Source organism: Ascaphus truei, chromosome 3, assembly GCF_040206685.1.
Source record: "Ascaphus truei isolate aAscTru1 chromosome 3, aAscTru1.hap1, whole genome shotgun sequence".
Lineage (NCBI taxonomy): Eukaryota > Metazoa > Chordata > Amphibia > Anura > Ascaphidae > Ascaphus > Ascaphus truei.
In genome coordinates, this window is record NC_134485.1 from 336,507,809 (window position 1) to 336,528,009 (window position 20,201).

A 20,201-nucleotide genomic window follows, 5' to 3' on the forward strand; every position below is an offset into this window, starting at 1 on the left:
ATAAGTCTCTTTTTATTTACATTTGCATAGTGTCTGCAGTGTCACCTGTTGGGCAAAAGCAGACCGTGCGCACCATTGTTTATAATAGTTCTTGTGATTCTAATGAATGGGAGACAAGGTCCCGTAAGCCTTAGCACTGCTTAGCAAATATGGCCATTAGTGTTAAAGTGAAAGCAAAGTTAGGATGTACTTTTTTTCCAAGTATGTATATCTTTATTTATAAAGCCCCATTAATGTACAGTACAAAGCGCTTCACAGCAGTAATACATGTGAAATAATAATACACTGGCGACACGTTTAATTCGAGTAGGGCTAGTACCGCAAGCCAGGACATGTCCCGGCTTGCTAGCCCCACTCCCTCGGCGTGCCGCGGTCACGCGTCATCGGGTGCCTGCGCCCCCTGCACGCGCGTCCAGGGCTCCCCGAGGGAGCCCTGGTGTCCCGCGATGTGGGGGACGGCGGCAGGGGGTTCCGGGGGACCCGGCGGACCCGGCAGCGGGGAGGAGAAAGCCCCGATCGGAGGGCGCTCCTCCGCGGCTTCGGCGCGCGCCCGGCAGCCTGCGGCGCGCGCCAGGTTACTGCTGCGGCCGAGACCGGGCAAATGCTCGAATAAACTCGGCCGCAGCAGTATAAATAACAAATAGAACAAATAAATCATGGGAATAAGCGCCTCAGACATAAAAGTAACATTGAGGAAACCTGCCCGAAGAGCTTACAATCTAAGTGAACAAACTGTAACTTTTTGATCTGCTCACCAAAGCTTTGGACATTGCAGTTGTCTTCTCCGCCTTACTGGCACTTTTGCCCTTCCAGACATATATCTTGGTCCCCCCTTGGTCCAGGATATAACAGTCCTGGAAGAAACAATGACATCATCAATATGTCCACAGCTCTGCTAAAGTCAAGGAAAGCTCATGTCTTATCAAGCCACTAGCATGCTAGTGACCCACGAGGACAAAGGACTTTGAAACCACAGCTGCCTTCAATCTGAACCCCTTCAGTCTACATCTGCATCGCCCCAAATGCGGACAGCCTTTGGCGCAGCTGCTGTAGTTTCAATCTGAAACTCACCAGCCCTTTTATCCCTTGTACCCAATTTTCCAACTCTAACTATCCGTGAAATGTCTGTGAATTGACTGTATAACCTCTGTTCATTTAATGTAACCATGTATTGTCATTATAACTCTGTGCCAAGGACATACTTGAAAACGAGAGGTAACTCTCAATGTATTACTTCCTGGTAAAATATTTTATCGATAAATAAACAATGCCATTGAGCAATATGGCAGTATAATGTGTGTGATGCCAGCTGGGTGGGTATGCACAGTACAAATTCTATTAGTTTAATGAGTGATGTGACAATTCTGGCGCTAAAACACCACCCCACTGAGGATTACAGAAGTGTAGTATATAAAACATCAGCTCACTGGGTGTGGCAATGCAGTAGGTTTAATTCCAACTCATCAAGTATTATGGTATGGTATTTTGCAGGATCATTGAGTTTTATGTCAGCGGAGTATGATTAATGTCAGTGTATTGGGTGTTATGGCAAAAGCAATAAGCATTATGCTAGATACATTAATGTTTTGGCAGATCTGTATGTGATACCTAGACTGATTGCATGATTATGGTAACAGTAGCAGTACTTGGATATGATGCCACTCAGTAGGTGTTGTTATAGTCTATCCTCTCCTCCAAAAGCTTCTGGATCTTTTTGTCTGATGGTGTTCACATAATTAGGAACGGGGGGTTGTAGCTATTTGCTTTTTTTTTTGTACTTGCATTATGATTTAGCAGGTCCTGAACTAAAGGCCGAGTCGCCACTTCCGTCACCTCCATGCGTCCACCAGAATCTGAAACGCTGCAGGGAGGAAAGAAGTGTAATATACTATAAATTACATAGATAGGTTGAAAAAATAGATAAGGTTGAAAAAAAGACCTAGATTTAACATAGGTCAACCTATGTTAAATGTAGACGACCGATACTTATCCTATATATTGGTATTTCAAGTATATAAAAGGTCTTTCCACAAAGGTCCTTTGCTATAGATGTGATCTGATCTCTATCCTACAAATCCGAAAAGACTTATGTTGTGTTGAAAGCTCGTGTACAAAAATATGTAGGTATTATTTTATGTTTTTCCATTACAGACAATCCGGTACCATAACCTGCAAAAACAAAACAAAAACTTTTCTTCCAGGACCGATGTGATCACTGGAGAGATGCACTGTGCTTACTGGTACAACATGATGTTGGCTTTCTGTGTCTGGTCTGCTACTTCATCAGGAGTCCCTGATCCAATTGTGTGGGTTCTCTCGCCAAGTGTACTTATAAGAAGCTTCATTAACTCTGGTGCAGCTTGCTCATGATCCCCTTCAATCACTCCAATCTCCATCCGCCCTCCCCTCTCCCGGTCACGGATGTCTTTAGCCAGCAGCATCCCCTAGTAAAAAGCAAGGAAGCAAAAGTCTGGTACCCCGCCAATGTTGCTGCCCATAGGCACTTACACCGGACCGCCTCCTCCTGTCTGCACTGCCCTCCTGCTTCTGCAGCGTGGCGCCATCAAATGACACCGCGACGTCACATGGCAACGCTTTTCCAGGACAACGCGACACCATGTGACATAGCAGCAACATTGATTTGATATACATTGTTTATCTCAGGATCTATATAATAAATGATAGATTCTCTCTGATAGTTCTCCAGACAAGATACCTCATTCAATACAAAACTAGCTGTGGAGGCTTATTTGGGTTCATTGTGTTACTGTGTCTATCCTTTTCACTAGACAGATAATAATAACTTTATGTCATATAGTGCTTTTCTCCCAATGGGACTCAATGCGCTTCACAATGGCAGTATAGTGCGCTGTACACAGCATTGTACAGAAGATTGTTACAGACACAGTCCCTGCAAGTCTATGATACAATCTATGTTTTGGTACCTATATCACAGGGAGATAATATGAATTGCCCAGGGTCACAAGGAGCTGACACCAGGTTCCCCTGCTTCAAACTCTTTGTCATTGTTGTTACTCACTGAGCCGCTCCTGTAACCAGACTGAGTACTTTCTGTAGTGACGGGCAATGCTTAAGCGCTCCGATTCATAAACAGAATGTGTAAAAAACAAAAAGATTGAAACTATGAAAACCCAGATTTCTAGCAGATAAGGTTTTCAAATATAAAACAATACTGCCAATAAGGGTAATAACATGGATACCTTAATCCTCTCGGCTGTGTTGCTCTCGGGGCCACTCCACTGAATAATAACTCTCCCAAGATCCAGCAAAAAGACATCCCCCAGGTTAAAACTGAGCCAGCTTAGTTCCACCTGTAGATAAAGCAAACCATGGTATATATCTTTATATGAAGGAGGCAGACTCATGCATGCAGGAAAAGAGCTAAGTAAACAATGAGAAGGTATTACTTTTCAGTTGATCTCACTAAATACAGACAAACGTTTTGGGATCAAATCCTACTCCAAAGTTGCTTTAAAGTTTTAAGATGAGTCCAGGGCTGAGACCAAGTAAACTTGCACGCACACCTGGGCCCAGCCTGAAACCTTATAGCAGGGTTTCCCAACCCTATTCTTGAAGGTTCACATAAAGCTCTTGTTTGAACCCATTTGCTGTCAGGAGGCCAGAAATGCACTGGAACGTCCACAGCTGTATCATTCCGTTGGAATCATCAGTGTTACTAATGACACAGTGTGGTTACAAACAACAAGACCCAATCATGTTATTTGGGATAAAAACGTTACATAAACTTGACTGTACAAGCTACAGTAAATAAATGTAGTCATGAATGCCTCGACATGTATTGTACAGGTCGCGTGAACCTGTTGCATTCAATCCAGTCACTTATTGGTTCAATTGCCAACAAGGAGTATGGGCAATGGAATGCAAATGAGAACACTAGGTATATCTGCAAGTCATTAAAGCTGCCTCACTGACTGCAAACATTGCCTGAAGCTGAGCAAATGCACCTCGTAGTGGGCAGCATACGGGGTTCATATCATAATGATATGCTTTGAGTGTATTGGCACTTTTGTGCCATTAGAGTCACTCAGGCATTAGGAGGTACCTCTGTGGCGGTGACGTTCCTCTTGCCTTTAACATGTAGAAGCCTCTTCACATCATACGTGTTAGTGTCCACATGTTTCATTCCAGATGCAACACCCCCTTTCTTGTAACTGCATGGAGGGAATGATGGGACGAGTGACAGAGGAGAGAAAGGAGTAAAGTTAAACACTTAAGCCCATGTTTACTAGATGCTGCTCTTCCATAAGATAACTTCTGGTGTTTGAACATTCCCAGAACTTGCTTGCAAGGTGTCTTCCATTGCCAGTAGGTTTCTTATGGCTGAACCACCTTAGTAAATAAGACTCTTACCCTCTGACATCATTACTGTTGGATCTTGCAGAGCTACTTCAAATGTTTTGTTACTACTATAACTGTTTCCTGCCCTTCACCTCTCCTCTTCCTATGACTCTTTCTTTACCAGTTAACGCAGCCTCCACATATAAACCTCTTTGGTAGCTGGAATGCGACCTTAGAACCTAATTTGGAGGGGACATTTGATGAGCAAATATGGGACATTTGTGCACACGTTTCAGGCACAAACAATTCTTCTGTTGCTGATCCTGGCTGCAGATCTTGCACCAATGCCGTATTCAGCGCTGTTATAGAAAGCACTTTAGAATAAAGCACAATGGCACCAAGAAAAACTACAGTAGTTTGTATCTTTTTTTCCCCTTAAACTACTGAATGTTGCTTTATAATTTCCCAGCGAATTATGTGATCAGCCTGAAAAAAAATTAGGGGAAATTTTTTTTTTTTATATATATATATGTTTTGGACTAAGTAGGACTGTAAATTTACTCCAAGGAGACTGATCATTGTCTGGATGCAAATCAGTATGTAACCTATTTAGGACCAGGATACTTTCGAAAGCAAAGAGGATTTGTTTAAAAAAAAAAGTCTGCATGTGTGTGTGCTTGGAGCGTGCATGGTGAATAATCCAGTGATTCCCAAACCTCTCCTCAGGACTCGGATTCAGACCAGGTTTCTCAGGCAACCACCCCAAATTCTATTCATGTGCAGTTAAGGTGCATTCACCTGTGTGCAAGTGCATTAGTATATCCTAAAACCTGATGTGGCCCGTGGCTCCAGAGGAGAAGACTGAAAACCACGGGTTTCATCCATTATAAAATAATGTCCAAAGAGCTTTGCCCCGTTGGTTAACTGGTTTAGACGTTTTGTGATAACTAGGCACAGTACCACTACTCATTGTAAGGCACTTTTACAACTGACTGAGACCTATAAATCAGACGGTCAACTTTTGCACGCGGCCTGAAAGGATTAGCCCATTTTTATTCCAAAGAGGTACTGCGGGAATCTCGTAGAGCAAAGGGGTTAAAAAAAAGTCTTCCAAAAAGACAAAGCCCTATTTACTAATCTGTGCTGTGTGATCAGGCACATTACAGTAAATACAGTCATTAGAATTGGCCATGTGGTTCCGTGACAGCTTATCCCATAATGGCTGAGGTCACCCACAGGAGAGGGAGAAATGTAAGAGGGAATACCGGGAATGTCAGATACATTTAATAGTCACCACAAAGTAAAATACATGAATGGTCTTTAACTGGCCCTAAAATAAAAAACGACGTTTGCAAAGTTTTGCTCCAGCATTTCACTGTGCAGAAAGACCACAAGATTCCCCAGCAAATATGTTAAGGTTTTTGATATAAGGTGTGCCAGAATAAGCCCGCAGCAGTGTTTGCGTCTGCAATTGTAACAAATACTGTACATCACCAATTCATGCAACCTTTCTGATTTTAGGACAACCTGAGCTGTTCACAAAGAGTAATGACTGTATTGTGTGGTTTCTGCGTGCCATCGCCTTACTGGAAAAGTAAAGAGAATGGACTCAGCAGAAAGCTGCCCACTTGCTTTTCTGCCCATGCATTTCTGTTGAATAGTTTTTAGTGCACTAGAAAGGCTTTTGTGGTTTGTCCGTGTGCATCTTAAAAGGCTTTTATCCCTATCTTAGGCCTTACATTGCAGGAATTTATTTATTATCAGATTATACTCCACCTGAGTGTTGTAATATGTTTAACCTATTCGTTGCTGTTAAGGCAATGTAATGCATCTGAGACCAGTCCAAATCTTAACCCTTCACTGCCAGTGGGGGCCTACAATGCGTTGAGATGAAAGTATGGAGCACCAAGTGTGGCAAAACAGTTGCGTTGACACCAAAGTAATCATAATAATGATGTGATGTCACATGCATCATATCAATGCACCCACAGCTATGATGTCACTCTAAAGGCACTGCAGGCATTAGGTGCTTATAGAGTAGCCCCATGGCTCTTCATTGGAAGAGACAGACCCCAGATTGCTTTCATAGTCCAGCTCTGTGTGACATTGGCAAAAGCACCCAACTCTTATGTGAATCAGCTTCAAAATAGTAGATTGTAAGTTCTGTGGGCCAGATATTCAGGGGAGCTTTGTTGTACTCTATAGAACACAGAATATATTGGCAGCACTATAAAAATATATAATAACTTGTGGGGGAAGCTAAAGCTTTGTTGGACTGTGCCTGTGCCTGTGCCTGTGCCCCTGCCTGGTGTTGTACTCACATGATGCCTTGTTTGAAGTAGCCTTTCAGCGAGTCAGACTCACAGCCCTGCACCTCCCGATGCTGTACCGGGCTACCTCCCAGGTACTCATCCAGCTGGATGGTATATATGGCTGCGGAGCTCTGCTCATCCTGGGAAGAGTCTTTTCCAATCCAATAGTGGATATCATAGAACAGAGAACTGCCAGATTGCCTTGTCTGATGAATAGGGAGGTGGGAGTTGAAGGAGAGTGAAAGAGAACATTGAAAATGTAGACTTTTGAGAATAACTTACGCAAAGACTTAGCTTAATTAACTTTACATAAATGGCAGGAAAACAGAACCTAAATCACACACATATACAGTTTCTGGCCCTCAGTCTTGCATAATACAGGATATGTACTCTTGATGAAGAGCTTGGCTGGCATAATTTTTTGTTTACGGACCTGGAGAGTCACCCGCCCTTCTTATTCACATTAATCAATTCATTTGTGTGTGTATATAGATTATATTGCTTTTATTTCCCATAGATACCCCACTCCGATTGAAAAAGCAGACTAAACCCGCAGATGTCTCTTCATTACATGTGCAATCCTTGCAAGGAAATAGGACCTGTCCTTCCTGCAACCCCATTAGTATCACGCTGCCATACTTACACTGAGTAGGAGGTAGCAGTCGCCATCATAGAAGTTCCCGTGGGCTTTCTGTGGTACCAGCACCAAGTCCATTTTCTAAAGGGTGAAAGGGAAACTACAGATGCAGAAACAACATCTACCCACAGACACCTCACACAGAGTTACATGTTTTCTGTTCTGGAAAGTGAGAAGCACGGGAGAGAAAATAAAGAACATGTTGATTTTCTGAAAGGTCTTTCTAGTGAGAAAAATGTGGAACAGGAAGTTTCACATTCTCGTCCCTGAACCCCCAGTCGTCCCCAGAGAGACCACAGTGATAGTTACCCTACCCCTTCAGTGCTCCATTTGTTTCAGAATCCCTCAGTTAAATCAAACATTGTATAAATTGCCCTCTTGCTCAATAGGACATCTCAGTAAGTGCACCTTAATGTATTGACCATAACCGTGTATAAACCATGCTTTATATGAGCTCTGGGGACTCCTAGATCCAGATATACATACCGCAAAAGGTAGCGCCGGTACTTCCACATATTTAACTCCTCATTATGAGGGCCACAGGATGCCACAACAGATGACGTAATGCCACTTTCTGTTGGCTCAGGCTGTGCAGGCGATGTAAACTCGCCATTTCGTTTCCCCTTGAGGGGACAGTACTGGTGCTACCTTTACAGGGTCCCCAAAGCTGACATTAGCACGGCTCAGTTCCTGGGGACCCATCCATCCATGTAATTAAAAAGGGGCGGGGGAGTCCAAATAAAATTGATGGGGGACTGCTCTATCAAGCAGGAGCAGTCCCCCGAAATCTTGCGTTTTGTGCTCTTCTGCACTAACGTTGTAAAGAATTTTGGATAATAACGTTAAACTGGTGACCGCCCATCTGAGAGCTGCTGCCGTTTGTTTGTATTGAAGTGCAATATATGCTCTACTGCTATTTAGCATCAGCCGGCGGCAGCTCATATACCCTGCAGCGTTTCAAACCTTCAAGGCCCTTCATCTAAAAGCTGAAAGGGTCACGGAGGCCTGAAACATGGCTGTCTATCTTTTGTGTGATCTGCTAATTAAATGCAAGTCTTTATTTGTATTCTAACTCTGGGTGCTGTGAACTTCTTTGCACTTTTCTAATAACACATAAGCAATTACTTAGCTTGCAATTAATCTAGATGCATACTACTCTGCTGGGATAGTAGTCGATGTATTAACCCAGGGGTGCTCAACTCCAGTCCTCAAGCCCCCCAACAGGTCATGTTTTCAAGATATCCCTGCTCAACACAGGTGACTCAATCAGTCCCTGCTTCAGCACAGGTGGCTCAATCAGAGGCTCAGTCTTTGACTTAGCCACCTGTGCCGAAGCTGGGATATCCTGAAAACTTGACCTGTTGGGGGGGTCTTGAGCGCCCCTGTATTAACCCATAGTACCATTCTGTCTGAGATGTTACTATAAAGTATGTAACAAAGCACCTTTAAACTCTTTAACGTCTGATAGAAATAGGACTTCTGAATGTCCTACTGCCCTAAAATCGGCCAGCACTGGAGAAATGCCACTTCAAAACATAGAAAGCTATGCTACAATTAGCTTCCACAATGCAAATCTATGGGGCTTATTCAGTAACGTGCAAAAGTGCCAAACTGGCCGTAGCGTACGGAAAGTCCCACCGACTTAAAGAGAACGCCCCATGTCGAGGCAGCACTACCGCACATTAGGGAATAAGCCCCTGTGTGCATAGAGCTCCCTCCACACTCTGGAGACTAACAAATAAAGTGATGCTTTCACCTCCCACTAAACACAAGCGCTCAAAGAATTGTGTAAAGTAAAAACAGACAAATTTTATTATTAATACAAAAGTCTACAAACCGACATAAATATGCTGATTGAGCGTTAAGGTGTATATGTCTGCCCTGTAGAAGGCAAGGGCTGAAAATGTGGGATGGGTTAAATTATTTGTTTACTAGTAAATGTTTTTGCTCGGGGGGTCCTCAAAAAGCTGTCACCACGACAACCACCAATGTCAGGGAGTGTGCTTGTCAGCACTCGCAAGGCAGCGAGAAATATCTTGTGTTTCTAATACATATTGTTATAGTGCTATTTATGTGCTCAGCAAATGTTGTTTTGATTTGCAGCCCGCTGTGCAAAAATAATCAATAACGGGGAGAATTGTATTTGTATATATTTTATCATTTTGAAATTGTATCCTTACCCGGGTGAAACCTCCCTCTAATCTCTTTAGTGCCCGACTGCCATTTCAAGCATGGCACAAGAGCTGGTGCACATACAGCCCCTGTGCATACGTAGGGTTGCCAGGTGGCTAGTCCAAAAATACTGGACACAATGGTGAAAGGGACGACGCGCTTGAGAAAAGTTGGTGGGGAGGTATGTTATGTATAAATGATCTGACCGTTATGTCATTTTTTCTACATTTCACTCCAAGTACGCACCAATTTGCATCATTTCATAAAAAAATTCTGGGGAGGGGTTTGGGGATTGAGCGTCATGCCAGCATTTTTTATGAAATGGTGCAAATTGGTACATACTTGGAGTGAAATTTAGAAAAAATGACATAACGGTCAGATCACTTCTAAATAACATACCTGCAGTCATACATGACGAGCAATATTGTTTTTAATGCTTTTCTCCCACTAATTCCAAGATTGTTGCAACCACTCTCATCCTCCCTCTCACCCCCTCATTCTCTCAACCCCTCTCATCCTCCCTCTCACCCCCCTCATTCTCTCAACCCCTCTCATCCTCCCTCTCACCCCCTCATTCTCTCAACCCCTCTCATCCTCCCTCTCACCCCCCTTATTCTCTCAACCCCTCTCATCCTCCCTCTCACCCCCCCTCATTCTCTCAACCCCACTCATCCTCCCTCTCAACCCCCTCATTCTCTCAACCCTTCTCATCCTCCCTCTCACCCCCTCATTCTCTCAACCCCTCTCATCCTCCCTCTCACCCCCCTCATTCTCTCAACCCTTCTCATCCTCCCTCTTACCCCCTCATTCTCTCAACCCCTCTCATCCTCCCTCTCACCCCCTCATTCTATCAACCCATCTCATCCTCCCCCTTACCCCCCTCATTCTCTCAACCCCTCTCATCCTCCCCCTTACCCCCCTCATTCTCTCAACCCCTCTCATCCTCCCTCTCACCCCCCTCATTCTCTCAACCCCTCTCATCCTCCTCTCACACCGCCATCTTCCTTATGCTCCTCCTCATACATCACCATCCTCCTCACACCACCATCTTCCTCATCCTCCTCATACATCACCATCCTCTTCATCCTCCTCTCACACAACCATCCTCCTCTCACACCACCACCCGCCTCATAAACCACTATCCTCCGCTCACACCACTACTACTCCTACTCCTAATTCCACACCATCCCCTCCTCCTTCTTCCTAATCCTCTCCCCCCCTCCATCCTGTCAAAATGTCTTACCTGTAGAGGTCATCTTGTCAGACAGTGGCACTGGAAGCTATCACTGCAGTCTCAGGTCAACCGTTGCTGGCCCCACCAGGGTGTTGGCTCCACCCCAGCCATTCTCTGACTCCGACACTACCCTCCGCATCATCAGACGCCATCGCGCCGCCTTCCTCTCCTCCAACCTGCACTGCGACTTGCTGCTCTCGCTGCTGAATACGTCTCAATCTACTTCTGGCTGCCGCATGCCCCACTCAGCACTCACGTGTTTCACTCTACTCCCGGCCGCACTCCGCACTCACGCTGCCCACAGCATGTCCAGAGAGAGGTAATACCGGACACATACATGTCCGCTATTACCTCTCATTTTTTACCTGACGCAGGGGCAAAATACCGGTCTGTCCGGTTCAAACAAGGACACCTGGCAGCCCTAACCATGCCTTGAGCAGGAAACCAGACTGATGTGAACACTGTAATAATAGGAATCACATGACCTTGGTACCAAAATAACTGTAGACATTCGTGCACTAAAAAGAGTTTAGTCCCCAAATTGAACCAACTGTGACATGATAAAGTGGATAAATCTGGCTAACACATGTCTTTTATTTATTTTGTAAATCAAATAGTATTTTTAAATGGCTAAGAAGTAAAGAGAGACACACACTAGGCTCATTTGCATGTCATTACCCAGAATCCCTGGCTGCAGTAGAAGCCCTGTTTGCTAAGCGATAATGGAGAAAGACAGGGTTGCAGAACTCTCTGAGACATGCAAATGTACCCCGACTGGTATTTGTATTTACTATAAAACATTTTTCAAACTTTAGTTTGAAAACACGTTAACCTAAAACATGGGCTGATTTGAATTCCTCTGGCTCTTCCCGCTTGTGTGATGCCCAGGTTTGTTGAGCAGAACCAATCCCATCTTTCACAGATACGGTGTCTGTTCACTTTTCCACAGACTCTTAGCTGGTCTAGTGACAGGGTTAGGGTGGGCTAAAGGTGAAGGAAACACTTGATTCAACAAGCCTCTTACATATGGTATACTCAATACCATTAAGGCCCCTCTGATTCCAAGCAAACCACAACAGAGAAGGGTTTGCTTTACGCATGATTGTATTTGGTTAAGGTAGCAAGTTACATTGATAAAATGTTTACATTTTTTTCCTGTGAGCTAAATGGTATTGTCAAACTGACAGAGGATTTTTGATTTGGGAAGAATAATAATTGCAAGAAAATGTAGAGTAGCCAGGCAGCTGCTATTATATATAAAAAAAACAAAACAGAAACTGGTCTCTCCCATTGCCAAATATTTGCATGAACACAAATAATATTCAAGTCCTATAAAACCTAGGTACACGTAATGCTGTGCAAGGAAGGGAAACGGATTCTGCTGCTACTGGCTATTCTGTAGCTGTACTTTGATTACATAGAGGGATTGGCAGGGGTTTGTGTTTATATGTGCCCGTCCTTCTGCTATATCAATAGAGCATTTGGCACAATTGTGGTTGCAGAAGGAAAGCAGAAACCATGTGCTTCTGCCGTCCATTTGTACAGTTAGTTATTGTAAATCGGGGTCTCAGTCATTCCCGGTCAGCATCAGAGTGGGCCTGCAAAGCATTGTGTGGCGATGCGCTGTCTGCACAAAAACTGGTCGTATTGTTACTAAAGAGTTGAAGAAACAACTCAAAGAGCGCATGTGTGTTTATGAAATTGGGATGTAAACTAAACCAGCAGGAGCTGTGGGGTGAATGGAACATTGCAACGTTGTGCTGTGTGGATTGTCCAGTGGGGAGACATGTTCATTGTATATGTGCAGGAAATATGCAGCGATGCATGAGACACAGTGACACAATGTTGTGTTTTTCTACCACTATTCTGCAACAAAAATATCACAAGAGAAGCCTGAAAGACAGCTAGAAAAGCAATGGAGTCATAGGCTGCGCTTATAGTGCCGGCGACAGTGACGTCGCGTCAAAACAAATGCATTGCCGCCGTCGCATGCGCTTATAGTAAGCGCGACGCGACGGAGCGATCTCGATTTGATTTTTCCAGCGACCGCAGCCTGACATCACCGTCGCCGGCACTATAAGCGAAGCCTTAGTGTCCTCGTGTGCAAGGCTTCTCTGCATATACCTTGATATACACAGTATTTTACATCCAAGGAGGAAGGACGTGGGAAACTGTCTGCGCTGCGGAGCAGAGGAGAAGATTAAGCCGTTACATAAATTAAGGTGTGTCTGAATACATAAAACTGCCCTACATGTTCATGGTGTATTCATTAACCTTATGACATCCCTGGTGTGGCATGGGCCTGGTATGCCCGGGGTCCTTTTGAGCTACCAAGTACGTTATAGGCAAATGATTACATTCTAGGGGAAGAGCGGGCAGTGGCTGATGGCTGTGATGGACCGACCAGCCTGATCAGAATGGAAGTGGCCCTCCCTCCACTTAAACCCGTCTGTGAGCTTTGCTGAATGGAACATCCTGATCAGTGCCACAGCTCCGAGTTACAATGCACAGGAAAGAGTATAAGGCTGCGGTCCCAGTCAGCACTGTTGCACGCGCGCCCGGCGGGGGGGGGGGGGGCGGCGCGTGCACAGCGCTTGACCACGATCTGAGGTCTACGGGGAGAAGGAGAGATTGCGACAGGAGGGGGCGTGGTGGGGGTTTGCGGGGGCTTGGTCATGACCTCACGCGGCTGGTTCGTCCTCATTGGTTGAACCGCCGGCGGGGGCGTGGCCACGTCTCTGTCACAAACTGTAAACTCCATTTCGGTGTCTTTCGAAAATCTAGAAGTACGGCGCGGCTGCACCTTCCGCACGGAGGTGCGTACTGGGCCCAGCCCCATTGAGGGGCGGTGCTTGTACGCACAGCGCAGGACGAAGCGCTGTAGAAGGCACTGGGACCGCAGCCCAAGGGAGTTTCCCGGCTGCATAACTGGGGCAAAAGAAATAAACCTAGAATTATCAGAGGAACATTTTTTATTTTATTTGAAGGAGAAACATTTTTTTCCCTATAAATTAGGTGCAGTATTTGCACCAGATTTACAACCAGGAGGCTGATAAACAGACCCCAAATCTCCTCTGCAGACACCGCCTTACCTCGATCCTCCAGATAATGAGCCCTGGGGTTTTGTTAACCGCTTTGAATGCTCCGGTGAGTGACATGTCTGCCAGCGCCTCTATCACAGCCTGTCAAGGCGGCCCTGGGAATAGGAAACAAACATATAACAGTGAAAGTGTCAGCACTTGGGGAAACGGGCCACTAGGAGCCGGGAGCCGATTCTGCACTACGCGGCAGAGGGGAAAGCTTTGCGGTGTACATGGACCCAAATGTAATGGTGGTCAATGCTAGCCAGGAAAAGGGTTAATTTGTATTTACTTGGGAAAGAAAGAATCCTGTTGTTGCTGCACAAGAATGCACCCTAAACAGTGTAAAATACTGGCATTTGTAATATATCTAAAAAATATACACGTGGGTCTATATTTTATAACGACGAGAACAATAAAATAAGTAAAAAATGGTGTAAGGCGTGCGTGCTATTGGGGAGCTGAAATAGTTCAATAAATCTCCTCTATCCCTGTATAGTATATATTCGAGTAAATCAAAAATAGAAGTGAATTCAGTGTCCCATTTTTAGTCTTCTATATACATTGTAGCTTAAAAATACATGTGTCTAATGTTCATATGATCCTTGTGATCGCTGTAACTTGTTGAAGTATTCTTTACGTATATACGTCCATTCTGAAGTATACTTTACACAGTTATCGCTGTTTGTATGCCCAATGTATATATCTCACAGTAGTATCAACCTGCCCTCACCTAGATGGATATAAGACTAGTGTCGCTATATGAGATATGTACTATTTCAGCTCCCTTTTAGCACGCACGCCTCAAACCATTTTTTATTTATTTTATTGTTCTCGTCATTATAAAATATAGACCCACATGTATAATTTTATATATATTACAAATTAAATTATTTTTCACTGTTTAGGGTGCATTCTTGTGCAGCCACAATGGGATTCTTTCTTTCCCAAGTAAATACAAAAGTGTCAGTACCACTTTAATTAAAGTGTTTTAATTGCTCTATGTCTTATGTCTTTGCTGTGCATAATATTTTCTTCCAGTGGGGACCAAAGCCTTGGTTACTGAATACATACACTACTTTCTGTGGTGGGAAAGATTTGAGTCCCTGCTGAACCAAGACCGTAGCTTCACAGCATATAAAATAGAGGCCCAAGAGACGTTTGCTCTAAATGGTTCTCTGTACATCAAGTTAACACCAAAACTTCCCTTACACAAAGACCTCGCAGTATCTCCATTACAGATAATGTAATGAACACAATCATCGTCAGGGTCGATCTTTTTGGAGAAGTGAAACCCTGCAGCATGACACATTCAGTCAGGTATTACAATACACCGGCCGTACAGACCCATGTCTCAATTAATAAGCCCCGCCAAAGGCCAAGAAAAAGCCTGGGAAAGTCCAGGTTCTGCTTAAGTCGTTCTTTTGTGCCCCTTGTGTCGTACACCTGTACTAATGAAAGAGCCATTCTGTTGGCTATCATCTTGTACCTTGGATGCGTCTTTAATCAGACATGCATGGACCTTGTTATCTCGTGCACAGGCTTTGATGATTGCAAAATACACAACATTAGCCCTAACCTCTTCCCTGCTAGCAACGCATTGAAATAATGGGTTAAACATTTGTGACATTCCTCTGTTCATTGCCTTTGCCAGAATCAGTGGTAGCTTCAAACCCAAGAGATGATACAATTTTGTTTGGACAATTTTGGTAACATGAGAAATGGTAAGTTAGTTAAATTCAATGTTTGGACACATGTCAATACTTCCCAAAGAAGCATAATTTGTGAGAGATGCAAAAGTAGTCTCTTTGATGCCAAAGAACAATATACGTCAACTAGAAGAACTTGTAGATACCTCTGTAGATGTGTATTATTGTCGCAGCTAGGTTAGTAAATTATCTTTAGCAAATAAAAGTGAAAAGATGAGGTTTGTATTAAATTCGCAGTCACAAAAAGCTTCCTTCTCATTTTGTTCAACATAAAAGACCTTTTACTGCAGTATTTAATTTCACTGAGAGTGCAACAAAATTACCAAAATGTTCCTAAGAAAACCACCACGTTTTCACAAAAGGTGGCAAAAAAATGTAAGGGCGAAACTGAATCTGAGTAAGATGCTGGTGTTTCTTCAAAAAAGTGCCCATTTTGTGGCTGCGTGTGAATGAAGAACAAAATGGCCTCTAGTAGGGTCATCCTCACTCCGGTAACCAACAGGAAGTTGTAATATAAGGCTGCAACATGAGCTGGCTTCAAAGCTTTTTATTCTTATTTCCAGCTACCATTTGTTTATTTTACTGGAACACCAAAAGCTTAACTTCTCAGGGGTTCCCCCAAGCTGTAAGGATCCCAGTTCAGTCCCGGGTATCCCCCAGTTAACATAATGAGAAATTTAGTTTGGAGGGAGAGAAGGGGCGGAAACATTTTGAAAACATTATCAATTAAACATAAGTGCAACAGAATAAAAAAGGGGGGGAAACAAGGCACCAATAACAACAAAATGTGTTTTTGTAACTCATGTGATGGATTGGACAAATGTGGCAGAACCGTCAAAGTGGAATACAGGACAGAGCATAAAATAACGTACACTGGTCTCTGGAAAGATAGAAAACCTGAGTCATTTATTCACATAATAGCTAAAGAAGATTTGTTTTTTTAATTGTTTGTCACAAGAGCACAGCGTTTCTGTCTCACAGCAAAGAGATTACGCAGCAAACATATTCGCCCTTTATTTACAATATTTCATTTTTTAATTGCCGTGTCAGCTTATCCTCTAACTCCGCATGGCAAACACCACCTTTTGTTGATTTACCTATGGAAAAAAAAAAATGAGCTGCCACACAGACTGACCGGAACAGAGGAGCTAGCAGGCTGGTCTCAAGAAAAAACAAATAATGATATAATTAACCCCTTCAATGCCAGTGAAGCCTGCCATGCAATATATTGCAGGATCTTTGGAGGAACCGAACACTGGGACATGAGTCTTTGCTGTTGCATTGCAGATACAAAATATAGTACTGCCACTAACTGGGTGAATGGTCACATCACCTTAACCCCATGTGTGCTAGACTATTCATGGCATCATTGTCTCACAAATAATCTGTCTTGAGAGCCATGTGGGCGATCGTGCAGTGATCACATGGCTCACATCCGAGAGCTCTTGGCTTGATGAACCACTGTCACTCTACAGTGGTTGTGCCTAACTGAGAACAATACACAATGCCCGTCCTTGTGCCATTCTCAGAACTGCGCAGGGTCCCCAAAAGGGTGTTCTAGAATATTGCAGAATAAATTCAAGCCAACTGCGTAAAAAAATAAATATATATATATACCAAATGACTCTAGGTCACTTTTGTGCTGGAGACCCAAGACAATCCCTCATCATATATTACTCAAATACAACAAAGTTGATGAGGTTCCAACAACAGGGATACAAACCAAGTTTGGATCACGATCACGCAGCTTAAATTAATTCAATGGGCAGCATGAGCCCAAACCATGCAAATTAACAAGCTATGCTGAAAGCAATATCCCCAACTAGAATAAGAGGAGATACCTATGTAAGTGATGTAACAGCTTTCTAAAAATATGTTTCATATTGTGCTTTTTATCCATTTAGTGTCTACAAACGGATGAACTAAGGGCAAGATGCCTGATGCATAAACCCAAAGCCATCGAATGAAACATGAACATGGCTAACTCCTAAAACCCTTGATGCAAATATTGCCATTCAGGGATACTCCATTTCTACGAAAGACAGGACGAAGAGAGGAGGAGGGGTGTTATTTTATATTGCAGACACCTTGCAATTTTACACTGCTAAAGCCCGCCCTCTTTTGAAATCCTATTTGGCAAAATCTGCCTACCCGTTCTTATTGCTGGCATCTACCGCTCTCTTAAAGCCCCACTAAAATCCCTGACTGATATCATCCCGATTCGTGGCTCAATTTCCTCTCTGAATAAGAAGAGTGAGCTGCTGGTTCTTGGGGACATCAACTACAATTGGCTCACCCTAAAAGCAAGAAATTCCAGATACAACTCAAGTCACTTAACGCAACTAATTTCCCAACCCACACGGACAAATCTGAAATCTCACAACCATTCCTTGCTGGACTGTATTCTCTATTCTAGTCCCAGCAGAATCCAATCCTCTGGCATCCAACCTGGCACTTTTAGTGACCATGCAATAGTGTACTGTGTAAGGAAAATCAGACCACCCCAATCAAGCCCTAAAGTTCTCCTCACTAGAACATTTAAAAACGTTAATCCACAACAGTTTCTGGCTGATCTTACCAGCTGCCCTTGGTACAGAATCAACTTGATTCCCGACCCCGACTCCCCACTTGACTATTTCCCATCCGCGTTCTTAAAATTCTGTGATACCCGCCAGATGGAAAAGGGTAGAGAGTAACACAATCTGGCGTTGATAGTTATAGATGCGTTCTCCTTTGGGAGTGAGATCCCGAAATGAGACGAGTACACAGACAAGACAGCAGCGGGGACGACATGACTGAGACGATGTAGGACGATGTAGGAAAGGTAGCGATTTGTCGATGGTGAATAGTAGATAGTAGATAGTGTCTGGAGCAGTGCCCCTTCCAGACCCTCCCTCACCCTACCTTTTCTCCCCCCCCCCCCCCCCTTTTTTTATTTTTATTATTATTATAATTACTATTATTATTGTTATTCCCGGCTGAGTAGGGCCCGAAAAGCCGGGAATTTTCTCAAATTAGATAACAATTCACAGTTGAGATTACTCTTCAGATCACATGTATTGTGTGTTGTAAATTGTATCTTATGTCTGAAATCTGCAATAAAATCTAAGTTACAAAAAAAATAATTCTGTGATACCCATGCTCCACTACGCAGAATAAAAGTATGGGCGCCCACCTTCCGTGGGTTGCAACCGACCTTATATCGCTCTACCATCTTAGGGATGCTTTGTGGAAAAGTTACAAAGCAATTGGCACTACCAAGGAACTTAATAACTACAGGTGCCTGCGGAATATGTGCACACAGCAAGCAAGACATGCAAAAGCACAATATTACTCTTACAATCTTCATCAGAATATATCAAATCCAGCTAATTTCTGGAAGTTTATCAACAATATATTCCAGCCTTATAGCCATCAACAACCATGTCATATCATTAAGGAGGATATTACTCTATTGTGTGTTACTTAGCATTAGCTCTCCTCTTGCTTCCTTCTCTGAAAATGGAAGGGGCGGCCCACATTTAGGTATTACATTCGCTTGGCATACACAACTCGCACATCAGCGATGGCGAGTTAAACATTTTTAACAATTTCAAGACATTTTCAAAATCAATTCACAAAGCATAAAAAAAAGAAGAACTGGTAAAGGGGGTTAATTGAAAAGAGAAATAACTTTTTTTTTTATTCGTAGAATAGATTTTGGCTTTACAATGACCCTTTTGTGCACTTCTGTTTATGTCCCAGGCATAAAGGATCTCCTTACTGCTGAAGAAGAGGCCAGCAACTCGTTGCAGATCACGATTAGGTAATAAAAAAAGGATACAATATTTTGTCACTAATAGTGTTCATTGTCCTCTCTGCTGTAATAAATGCAATTATACAATTATTTCCCATCCAGCCTCTTCACTTTGACTAATGCACTTATTATAATATGGCAAATGCACTTATGTCCTTTGCTTACTTCCTACTGCACTGTCATGATTGTCTAGAACTGATAATGTGGCACTGCCTATATTAACCATGTTTCAATAAGTATAAGAATATCTCCTGCACTCTGTATATATTTACACAGTAAAAGAGTACTAAGGGGTTATGTACTGTCTAAAAGCCTCCAAGCTGCAAAATGGATTTAGAATGGTTGCTTTTAAACGCAATATTTTTATGTGATAAACCACGTGCCATTTCTGACTTGTTTATATAAGTTGGAGCCTTTTATTTTTATATATATATATATATATATATATATATATATATATATATATATATATATATACAGTATATATATATATATATATATGTATGTATATATATATATATATATATATATATATATATATATATATATATATATACAGTATATATATAAATAAAAGGCTCCAACTTATATAAACAAGTCAGAAATGGCACGTGGTTTATCACATAAAAAGATTTTTATATATATATAACCCCTTTGATCTACTTAATTTCAGTCTTTGAGCTTCCTTACTCAATTATCCCTTATCTGGGCTGACTGTTTGTTTAGATGTAAAACAATATGATAGCAATCTTCACTGTTGTAGTAAAAACATAGCCCATCCCACTTTACAGCGCAATGGTAAAAAGATATGAATAAATCAGTAATAATCCAAAAGAGAATTTCATAATGTGAATCAGCATACAAAAGTAATAGAATTAGGAGAGGGGGAGAGAGACATATGTATGGTCTGGATGAAGTATGAGACGAAACGCATCAGGCAC

General features: G+C 42.8%; 1 protein-coding gene across 2 annotated transcripts in view; it reads right to left on the reverse strand.

The window, feature by feature from the left end:
* Positions 1-20,201, reverse strand: part of AVIL (advillin) — a 61,676-nt gene that overhangs the window by 16,271 nt on the left and 25,204 nt on the right. For both annotated transcript variants that reach the window (XM_075591607.1, XM_075591606.1), the window contains exons 2-9: positions 13,768-13,871; positions 7,276-7,350; positions 6,642-6,838; positions 4,085-4,193; positions 3,222-3,332; positions 2,239-2,444; positions 1,783-1,861; positions 756-854 (exon numbers count right to left, since the gene is read on the reverse strand). In XM_075591607.1, the coding sequence (XP_075447722.1) occupies positions 756-854; positions 1,783-1,861; positions 2,239-2,444; positions 3,222-3,332; positions 4,085-4,193; positions 6,642-6,838; positions 7,276-7,350; positions 13,768-13,833 (942 nt within the window). In that variant the 5' untranslated portion in view covers positions 13,834-13,871. The remainder of the gene's footprint in view (positions 1-755; positions 855-1,782; positions 1,862-2,238; positions 2,445-3,221; positions 3,333-4,084; positions 4,194-6,641; positions 6,839-7,275; positions 7,351-13,767; positions 13,872-20,201) is intronic.